This window comes from Telopea speciosissima, chromosome 6, assembly GCF_018873765.1.
Source record: "Telopea speciosissima isolate NSW1024214 ecotype Mountain lineage chromosome 6, Tspe_v1, whole genome shotgun sequence".
Taxonomy (NCBI): domain Eukaryota; kingdom Viridiplantae; phylum Streptophyta; class Magnoliopsida; order Proteales; family Proteaceae; genus Telopea; species Telopea speciosissima.
In genome coordinates, this window is record NC_057921.1 from 31554218 (window position 1) to 31565681 (window position 11464).

Here is an 11464-nt window from a genome sequence, read left to right on the forward strand (position 1 = left end):
TCCCTTCCGACAATGGTGGAAGCGTAGCATCGACAATAGCTCCCTTGTGATGCATATGGCATTTGCCTGTTGTGCGAGAAACAACCTGCAGATGATGATACGCTCCTCAGCAACTCCTGCGTAACTCCATGGCAGTTCAGCTGCCTTCCCGTTCGCCTTGAAACCCTTCCCTCTGCTACTCAATGGGACTGTCCAGATTGTGTTTCGACCGTTGATGATATTCCGGCACCGATCGTTAGAATTTTTTTTGCATCCGGCGAGTCTGCAACTCCCAGCAAACTGACCTATGTGTTTCAAACTATCGAAGTTGCTGAATCCCTGAAGAAGCAAGAGAAGGCCAAGAATCGGCAGGAGCCCATGTCCAAAAGCTCGCCACACCTTCCACTCCCTCTCTGCCCTGCTTCCATCTTGGCTACCACCGACGTTACCGTCAGCCATATCCTTGGCCCTTCCCCTTCCCCTCTCTTGAAGTCCCCAACGATGTGGGTATTGGGATTTTTTGCCATTGTCGGCAAACGATTTATTTTGGTGGGATCCAAATACTGGTTTTAGACTTTTAGTCTTTGGGTTCTATGTGGAAAACATCAAGGAGCTAGCGGAGGGTTTTTCTTTTCTTTTTATTTGTGTTCTTGCAGGTGAAGCAAACTCTGATGTTGATGGCACCATGGTTATTGTCGGCTCGGATGATCCAACGGCCGTTCAACCTCCACCAACCACCTCATGTTGCCTGACGATGCTCCACTCACCGATCCAACAGATCCTTGCAGATTTGTTCGAAAGTAGGCTGTGGCAGCAACTCTGATGGTCTTCTTGCGGTCAATCGAAATTCCACTCACCGATCTATCAGACCTTTGTCTATCCAGCATGTCTGTGTGAAAGTAGGTTGTGGCAATATGTCAGCACGCGTGGGCAGTGTGGATCTGTTACTTTCGGCACATATGGTGACCCCTTTATTGGAACACTCGTGCATGCGCTTAAACTTAGCTGTGTTTACAGCCTGTTCTCTACGGAAGTGTTTGTGAACCAACCCCTAACCTGGATGACCCAGTCAATGGCATGTCAGATCGGGCCAATTTCCACTCCTTGGTTTTGGATATCGTATATCCATACCTTGTGTTTATCATGTTATCTATCAATTTTATGTATTCTGTTTTTCTTTGTTTGGCGTTGGGTGCGCATGAATGAATAGCCTTTCTTTCTACCAAAAAAAAAAAGAGAGGCTCATGGGAGTGTTGGCATAGGCCACACTCCCGGACAGATTTCTTTTTCCCAAAATAAATATAGGAGAAAAGTTTCATGTACGACCGTGCATGGTGCATGGTGCATGCTTGTACTTAAACCCTTAGATGGAGACAAACTCCCATGTAATACCAAAACCCACCCCTATAGGACAAACCACACTATTGACAAAGGGGTGATTGCACACAAAAATCAGACCATAAATATATATGATAAAAGGAGAAAATTTTCTTTCACCGTGTGGGAAGCGTTCAGCCAACATCCTAAGGTCCTAAAATATTCCCCTATTTATGAATAATCGAATATGCCCCCACTGTTGCACGATACCCTCTCTTAAGGATGTCAACAGATATTCGAGAATCCGTATTCGATCCGCGTTCGTATCCTTTTAGGAGCATCCGAATTTGTCCGAAACTAATCGGATACGAATATGATAATCCCCCTATCTGACCGATTATTATCCGATTCGTTTAGCAATCTGACGATAATAAAAATGTTTGAAATATATCTTTGTGTCTGTCTATCCTTTTAAGTTACCTTATTGGATTTTGTTTTATTTTTATAATTTTATAAGATTAGATAATCGGATTCTTTTTCTAGATTTTCTATTGGTTTATATATGTTGTTTTATGCAATGTGATACATGGACATATCTATTAAAATAAAGGGTTAATTACACGTCACCCCCTCTATAGTAACGGTGTTAGTCTGCTGTTAGTTATTGGTGTGAAATGACTATTTTACCTTTGTACTAAAACATTAGAATTAAATTTATAATACTACCCTTCCTTCATCTTCAACATTGGTCAAGGGTAGTTTAGGGATTTAAATTTATTTAACTGGCTAACATCATCACTTAATAGCATAAAACTAACGGTAGGGACAAATTTATCATATTGGGGTCTAAACTAGGGGGCGATTTGAGTTTTTTCAAAAACCAGGGGGTGACCTGAGTTTCGCTTGAAAATGAGGGGGTGACGTGTAATTTATCCTAAAATAAATACAAGATAAAATCAGAAGTAATAAACGTAAGAAAATCTACGACTTAGAAGAGTAGAAGAAATGATAGTTGCTGAACTCTCAAGTCTCAACCCTAACCCTAAAAAAAATATGGTAAAGATGTCAACGGATAGTTGAAAATTCATATTCGATCCACGTTCATATCCATTTTGGATAATCCGTATTAAAAAAATCACTATCCGAAAACTATCTGAATTCGTCTGAAAACCGATAGGATATTATCTGAATCCATCCAAAAACCAATAGGATATTATCTAGGGGTGTAAATGAATAGCCGAAATCCGTTTTCGTATCCGTTTAGCACTATCCAAATCAGTCCGAAAGCTAAACGGATGCGGATACGGATAGGCTATAGCTATCTGAAAAGCTATATTTACATGTAAATGGATAAAATATCCGATCCGTATCCGTGTCCGTATCCGTTTAGCACTATCCGAATCCGTCCGATAGCTAATCGGATGCGGATGCAGATATAGTATTGTCCGAGCCGAATCCGATCCATTTACAACCCTAATATTAGCCAAATCCATCCAAATATAATCTGATACGAATATGATAATTCCACTATCCGACCGAATTTGATCCGTTTACATCCTTACCCTCCTTACCCTCTCTCATCCATCCAAAAACCATGGTTAAGGGATTACCCTTCACCATGGCTCAAGGAAAACTCGACCGTATGATGAAATATAAATAAGTCATTTGTTTTATTAACTCAATCAACTTTTCTTGACAAGCATGATTTTCTTTCATTAAGTCAAACTTACTATTACATATTTTTTTCATATGAACTTATTATTGCATACTTGACAATAGAAAACGTTTCTTACCAAAGCAAAAAATAATAATAAAACGTTGCATATTATGCACGCAATAAACCAAAAAATGCATATAATAGAGCACCCCTTGGATTGACACACTGCAGGGGTAAATGGGTAAAAGAAACATGGTGGTAATTTTGCATGGTTGAAGCACATCCATAAATTTTTTTGTTGGGCACGAGATAGTTGCACGTGGCCCCTACACTAGTGCGGAAGCTAATGAGAATACACAGAGGGGCATCAATATAGATGGGATATTTGACTTCATAGGGGTGGGTGGTAATTTTGCATGTTTCTATGTTTGGACGCTTGGTCTATCGTGTGCATAATGGTGCTTTCTAAGTAGTAGACAATATGAACGTTGGACCTTGTTTTCCGTTGTATGCGTAAACCCTATACAGGGCCCTTTCTAGATCTTCCGGCCCACTATCGACAAATGTTGTTACCCCAGACCCTACCTACAAGGCCCCACCCGTCCAACCTTCTCTTCCACAGACTGGGCTAGATCACGTTGAGGAGAATACCAACCCACATCCATCCCATGCAACCACCCAAAACTGAAAAGGAGATAAGGCCAAGGTAGTACCTCCGATGCAATAACCCAGGAACAAAGAACCCAATCGACTCAACATTTTTTATCGATTGGCCCCTCGGCGACTGGGGGTTATCAGTCCCCACAAGGACTATGAAAATTATGAGTTGGAACTATCAGGGTCTGGGGAGATCCCTGACAGTCCATACACTGTAATCTCTCCAAAGCTAACCATCCTGATTTTATATTTCTCATGGAAACCAAAAGCAAGGAACGGAAAATTCTTTCTCTAAGCAGGAAATTAGCTATAGAACATTATCTGTGTGTTGAGCCTCAAGGTGCTTCAGGGGGTCTAGCCATGTTGTGGAATTCAAAGTTTCAGGTCCAGAACTTATCAGCTAATAATAGAATTATGGATTTCCATGCCTCCAGCAACCATATGAACCCATTTTTCCTAACCAGTGTGTATGGTGATCCAATCCCAGCTCTTCGGCAGGCCGTGTGGAACAAATTGGAATCAATAGGTGCCAACCGTAATGAGAGGTGGATTTGTTTTGGTGACTTTAACTCATATGTTTCATGGCATAAGAAGTCTGGAGGGAGAACTACCATTACTAAGGATGTTACACAGTTTAGAGAGATGCTCAACTCTTGCCATCTTATGGATCTTGGGGCGCATGGGCCCAGGTACACTTGGAGAAACAATCGAGCAGGCCCGACTGGAATCCAAATACGTCTTGATAGGGTGCTATCTAACTCGGCTTGGCGCCTGGAGCATGAAGATGCAGTGGTTTTCGTTAAACCGGAGATTGGCTCTGACCATAATCCCATCATTATCGATACGGAAGGAAATGCGACGCATGGCCCTCGCTCTTTTCACTTCGAAGCAATGTGTCTTCGGCACTCTGGATGCTCAGGGGTGGCGGCAAAGGCTTGGTCAATTACTCCTACTGGTACTGTAGATCACCGGCTGAAGGAGAAAATTGTGAACTGCAAACCGACGTTTCAGAAGTGGAATAAGGAGACGTTTGGAAATGTGCATCAGAAAATTAATTCCCTCATGAAGGATCTCGAGATACTCCAGGATGGTGAAGCTGGTAGTACGAATCAAGTCAGAGAGAAGGAGATCATATCTGCTTCAGAAGAAGAATTGTCCAGGCAGGAGATTATGTTCCAACAAAAATCGAGAATAGAGTGGTTAAAAAGTGGGGATCAAAATTCAAAATTCTTCCATGCGACACTTTTGCAGAGGAGACATTATAATAAGGTGACCAAGCTGAGGCTTCCGTCAGGACAATGGACAAGAATGGAGCAGGAATTAGTACTGAACCTATGGTGGACTCTACTCTCAATGCTGCGTTGTGCGAAATTCCATCTCCAGATGAAATTAAGAAAGCTATATTTTCTATGGGGCCCCTTAAGGCGCCTGGGCCTGATGGATTGCCACCTATTTTCTACCAAAAGTTCTGGGAGGTCACTTACTCAGAGGTGGTGGACTTTGTCATTGAGTTCCTTACTCACAACCGGCGTCCAGAGGCCATGAATGATACTTTCATATGCTTAATTCCTAAATGCCCAAATCCTGAGACTGTGGACCAATTTCGGCCAATTAGTTTGTGTAGTGTGGTTATGAGGATCAGCTTGTCTCTCCGGCCCAATCGGCTTTCATCCCGGATCGAAGTATATCAGATAGTATCTATACGGCTCACGAGGTGTTTCATTATATCCGGCATCGAAAGAAAGGGAAGAGGAGATTACTTGCAGCTAAGCTGGATTTGCGAAAAGCTTATAATTGCATGGATTGGTTCTTCATCGAACAACTGCTGAGGAGATTGGGCTTTCATGAGAAATGGATTGGATTGATTATGACATGTATCACATCGGTCAAGTATCATTTGTTGGTTAATGGGGCGATACGGGGCATGATCACTCCCACTAGAGGTATTCGTCAAGGGGATCCTTTGTCGCCATCTATTTTCATTCTATGTACCCAAGCTCTGAGCAACATCCTAAACCATGCTACGATGGCAGGCACGATTACCGGCATCAGGGTGCGCAACCGCTCTCCTCCTATTTCTCACCTACTCTTCGCTGACAATTGAATCCTTTTTTCCAAAGTGCAATTACAGGAGATTCATGAACTGAATAGTTGTATAAAATTGTTCTGTTCAGCCAGTGGGCAGGCCGTTAACTGTGAAAAGTCCATCTTAACTTTTAGTCCAAATACCCCTCCCAAGATTAAGCGCTGGTTCTCTAAGATCCTAAAGATCAAGCATGGGGCAGGGCCACAGAAATATCTCGGCCTTCCTACTCTTCTTGGGTTATCAAAGGTTCAGGCGTTTCGAGAGATTGGTGCTAAGACTGCTAAATGCCTACAAGGGTGGAAACATCAGTTGCTTTCTCAAGCTGGAAAAGAAGTATTGATCAAGTCTGTCGCCCTCTTAATGAATAATTTTGTAGCGGCACACTTCAAACTTTCGAAGGCACACCATGGTAGGATTCGAAAAATTGCTACAGATTTTTATTGGGGCAGTTAGGAGCACAAGAGGAAGATAACGTGGATATCGTGGAAAAGGCTTACTCAGCCAAAGTCTCATGGGGGCTTAGGTATCTGAGATCCACATATCCATAACCAAGCTCTTCTTGCCAAGGTGGCGTGGAGGTTATGGCACTACCCACAGTTACCATGGAGTGTGTTTATTAAGCAGATCTACTTTCTATCATCCACCTTTTTTGAGGCCAAGCTGGGTTCCCAACCATCGTGGGCCTAGAGGAGTATCTTTGCAGGGAGAGTGATGCTTCAAAAAGGGCTACTATGGCTTGTAGGCAATGGAGAGCAAATCCATAAATGGGCCGATAATTGGATACCTGGAAATCCAAGTTTTAAGATTCAATACCCTCGGCTGGAGGATTACGAATTTGATCGAGTGTCTCAGTTAATTGATGTCTCAAATATGAGGTGGAAGTTTGAAATTATGCAAGACATTTTCCACCCCTTTGATCTTGCAGCCATTAAGCAAATTCATCTTCCACTCTTCCCGAGAGAAGATCGCCAAGTTTGGACTGGGCCACGTAATGGAAAGTTCACGGTTAAGTCTGCTTATGAGGTGATTTGTATGGCTCAGCGTAGTGATGACCAAGCTCAGCCATAGACATCGACCAAAAGGCGTATTTCCTCAGTCCCTACAGAAGTTTGAGATGCTATTTGGCATAGCAGGAACCTGCCTAAGGTGAAGAATTTCCTTTGGAAAGGCTGCACGCGAGGCCTAGCTATTGGAGAGGGTTTAGCCAGAGGACAACGTGGATTTGATCCCCTTTGTAGTCGCTATGGCTAGTCCACTGAATCCATCGACCACATTCTATTTCAGTGCGACTTTGCAAAGGCAGTCTGGTTCGCTTCCCCCCCTCGCACTTAAGCCAAGCAATGGTAACCCAGAAACGTTGCAAGAATGGATCCAACGGTGGAACAGGACGAAGTTTAAGGACAAAGAAATGGGTCGAATTACTTTTTGTCACTTCTCCCTTACCTGTTGGTTCATTTGGAAGGCTAGGAATGCTTATGTCCATGACTGGAAAGCACAAGCCCCGGAGGAAGTAAGTAAAGGAGGGGTCCTAGCTTTTGAAGAGTTTTGGTCGGTTCAGGCTACAAACGTCCCATCCAACACACCAAGCCTTCCGCAAAATAAGCTGATTAAGTGGCAGTGCCCCCCACCTGGTTTCTTTAAGCTCAACAGTGATGCTGCTTGCCCTGATACAGGCCACAAAGGGATTAAGATAGTTAGTAGGGATGATAAAGGCGTAGCAAAGATTGCCCTATCGGAACCCTGTCAGTTCACAACTATTCTCCAAGGAGAGGCTTTAGCAATGAGAACCGGTATGCTGTATGCGATACAGGACGGCAGGGACCACGTGATCATTGAAGCTGACAACAAAGAGTTCATCGAGGCAATTAATTCCAATACCAATCACTTACCCCGTGAGGCTCTTCCTATTATACAGGATATCAAACATATGACAAGTTACTTTTTGACTTGTGTTTTTCAACATATTCCAAGGACCATCAACAAGTTTGCGGATGCCTTGGCCGGTAAGGCCCAGTCAGTTGATAATATGACGACTTGGCCAGTTTCCAACCCCTGGATCATTAATCTTTGTAATTGTGATGCCTCGGGTTCTGTTCCCTTTCAATAAACTACAACTTACCAAAAAAAATTAAAAAAAGATAAGTCTTCAATGTAGAGATGCATTGATATTGAGTTTTAAGTTCTCTTACCCAAAAATGCTCTCTTTTTTTTTTGTTTTTGGTAAACTAAAATGCTCTCTTAGTTATTAGAAAATGGACTATGTACACCTTATAGGTGTATTTAGAATTTGACATATTCTTTTAATTGTCAAAAATTTGTTTAAGATAATAATAATATAAAAGGATTGGTAGGATTGGGCAAGAGATCGCTATTTGATAGTGTAATGCCTGTACCAGCGTGGGGGCCAATAAGAGCGCGTTGTCACAGCCCGCCTAATTATGGCCCAAGGCTAAGACTTGCAAGGCCCATTGACATGGACCTTGGGCCAAGGAAGAACCAAGGTCTAGAACTCTCCATCTTGGAAGAGGCTAGACTCATTCTAGAAGTATTGAAGAACCTCTAGAAGCTAGGAAAGATCTAGCAAGCTTCTAGAGCATTCTTTGTAAATATCTAGGATTATTCTAGACTCTATTCTAGAAGGTTCTCCACCGTTGGATGGAGGACACATGTAAATATCATAGCCATTCATTATAGGCTTGGTTGCCTATAAATAGAGGTGGCCTCATTTGTGAGGAGGCAAGCAAGCTATCAAGTCTTGTACTAAAAGCTTTCAAGTAATTCAAGTGCATTCTTTCAAAGTCTCTCTAGTGTTCTCTAAGTTCTCTTCCCAAGTCCCTTGCTAGAGTTGGTGAAAGGCTGACTTAGTGCTAGAGTGAGTGCTAAGTGCCGGCGCGGTTGCTTAGTAAGATCTAGGGCCGTGACAAGTGTGGTATCAAAGCTTCGGTTGCGAGGAAGATATTTGTAGATTCGACATCATGGCTAACGAATCGGAAGTGCTAGACATGATGGTGAGTGAGCACGCCCGTGGGAGGAGGCCATTCCCACAAGGGAGGCGAAGAGAGCGAGGACAGAGTGCTGGGCGTTAGTGGAGCTATGGAGCCACGCCTAGCTCGGGTGGAGCTAGCGGCCGAGGTGAAGGAGCGCCTCGATGTTGTAGAGCAAAGTGGGGAGGAGCTCGAAGGCCACATGATGGAGCTCAAGGAGGAGCTAGTGAGCCAAATGGGGAGCTCGAGGAGTCCCTACAAACCACTCTCAACACCATAGTGCACGCCCTGAGGAAGAGTTTGCCGCTTCAAGGCTCAAGTATGGGAAGCATTGGCCAAGATGGATGCTCGCATCGATGAGGTACAAGCGGATTGGGCAATGTGTAGGAGGGGCGGCCGGGAGCCACTACCTCGCGTGAGGTACCTAGGGTGGAGGTACCAAAGCCCAAGCCATTCGATGGGAAGAGAGATCGCGGGAAGTCGACAACTTTGTGTGGCACATTGAGAGGTACTTGGCGATGGCACTCGAGGCGAGCCGACTAAGGTGCGGACCGCAACCCTTTACCTCACCGACACAGCAACTCTATGGTGGCGAAGGAGACATGCCGACATAGAAAGAGTACGTGCACAATAGACTCTGGGATGAGTTCAAGAAGGAATTAAAGAAGCAATTCTAGGAAAATGCTTACTTGGCTAGAAAGAGCCTTAAAAGGCTGAAACACATTGGGTCTATTAGGGATTATGTCAAGGAATTCTCAACACTTATGCTTGAGGTCCCTAGTATGACCGATGAAGAACTTCTCTTCAACTTCATGGATGGTCTCAAGGTTGGGCCGCACAAGAACTACAACGCCGAGGCGTGCAAGATCTTGCTTCGGCCATAGCGGCAATGCGAGTCATTGGTGGAGTTCGGGGAGAAGATAATGCTAAGGCCAAGAAGAGCAATGGAGGAAATGGTGGGGGAGAGAAAGGTCCCAAGAAATACCTCCCAAGGAAGGAAGTAGTAAGGCTACTACAAGTAAGGAGGGTAAGGCCAAGTCGACAAAAGGATAAGTTCACTCCAAGGGACAAGTGCTTCTTGTGTGACGGGCCACTGGGCTAGGGATTGCCCCAAGAGGAAAGCTCTCAATGCCCTATTGGAGAAGGGTGAAGAGGAAGCACACGTGGGGTCTCTGCAACAAGCGGGTGCTATCAAGGCCAAGGCGACGGAGGTCGAGGCCACTACCTCTCGGAAGGGGCTTATGTATGTGGAGGTGCACATCAGCGGGAAGCCCTCGCGAGCTATGGTCGACACGGGCGCCACACACAACTTTTTCTCAATGGAGGAGGCAAGAAGCTTGGACTAAAGGTGTCCAAGGAGGAGGATGGCTCAAGGCGGTTAACTCCCAAGCTCGTCCCATTGAAGGTGTCGCTCGAGGGTCGAGATGAGCATCGGGACGTGGAAAGGCACCGTGGACTTATCGGTGGTGCCTATGGATGATTTTCAAGTGGTGTTAGGTATGGAGTTCTTAGAAGGGTTAAGGCTATACCCATGCCATTCATCAAAGACCGTGTGCATCATGGAAGAAGGTGCACCATGCATGGTCCAACGGTGCTGAGGACCAAAGAAGGCCCCAAGCTACTCTCGGCTATGCGGTTGGAGAAAGGGGGTCAAAAAGGGGGAAGACACCTACCTTGCGGCATTACTTAGGAAAAGGAGAATAGCCCCACGGAGGTGTTGCCCAGCTGGAGAAGGTCCTTGAGGAGTTCAAGGATGTCATGCCACGAGCGCAAAGAGACTTCCACCTAGGAGGGAGGTGGATCATGCGATCGAGTTGGCCCGGTGCCAAGCCACCCAGCCATGGCACCTTATCGAATGTCGCGCCGAGTTAGAGGAACTAAGGAAGCGCAGCTAAAGGACTTACTTGATCTTTGGGTTCGTCCCGTCCAAAGCTCCATATGGCGCCCGTTCTCTTTCAACGAAGCATGATGGGTCACTTCGACTATGCATCGACTATCGGAGCTAAACAAGGTAACCATCAAGAACAAATACCCCATTCCTTTGATAGCTGATCTATTTGATAGACTTGGTGGGGCAAGGTACTTTACTAAGCTAGACTTGCGATCGGGCTACTACCAAGTCCGCATCGGCCGAGGGAGATGAAGCCAAAATCACATGTGTGACACGGTATGGCTCATATGAGTTCTTGGTTATGCCCTTTGGCCTCACCAATGCACCAGCCACATTTTGCACATTGATGAACAAGGTCTTCCATCCCTACCTCGACAAGTTCGTGGTGGTGTACTTAGACGACATCGTGGTCTATAGTAACACCCTAGAGGAACATGTGCAACATCGAGGATTGTCTTCAAGGTCTTGAAAGACAATCGGTTATATGTTAAAAGGAGAAATGTTCTTTTGCCCAAGAGGAGGTGATGTTCTTAGGGCATAAGATTGGGGGTGGAACACTAAGAATGGACGAGTAAGGTGCGAGGCTATACGGAGTGGGAGGCACCTACAAAGGTTCCGAAGCGAGGTCTTTTCTTGGCACGGTGAACTACTATAGGCGGTTCATTCAAGGGTATTCAAAGAGGGCAGCTCCACTCATCGATCTTCTAAAGAAGAACAAGGCATGGGAATGGTCGGACTCATGCCAGGATGCCTTTGATGATCCGAAGAAGGCCGTCGAGGAGAAACCGGTGCTTGCCTTGCCGGACTATGGCAAGCCATTCGAGGTGCATGCGGATGCATCCGACTTTGCAATTGGAGGGTATTGATGCAAGAAAGACACCCCATTGCATATG

The 11464-nt window shown here is 44.9% G+C and overlaps 1 protein-coding gene across 1 annotated transcript; it reads left to right on the forward strand.

Annotated features, from left to right (window-relative positions):
• The first annotated feature begins 3865 nt into the window (after positions 1 to 3865).
• On the forward strand, positions 3866 to 6764 carry LOC122665618. The gene is made up of 4 exons (XM_043861771.1): positions 3866 to 4809; positions 4905 to 5224; positions 5785 to 6105; positions 6439 to 6764. The coding sequence occupies exons 1-4, from the start codon at positions 3866 to 3868 to the stop codon at positions 6762 to 6764; spliced, it is 1911 nt and encodes a 636-aa protein (XP_043717706.1).
• Positions 6765 to 11464: the final 4700 nt, after the last annotated feature.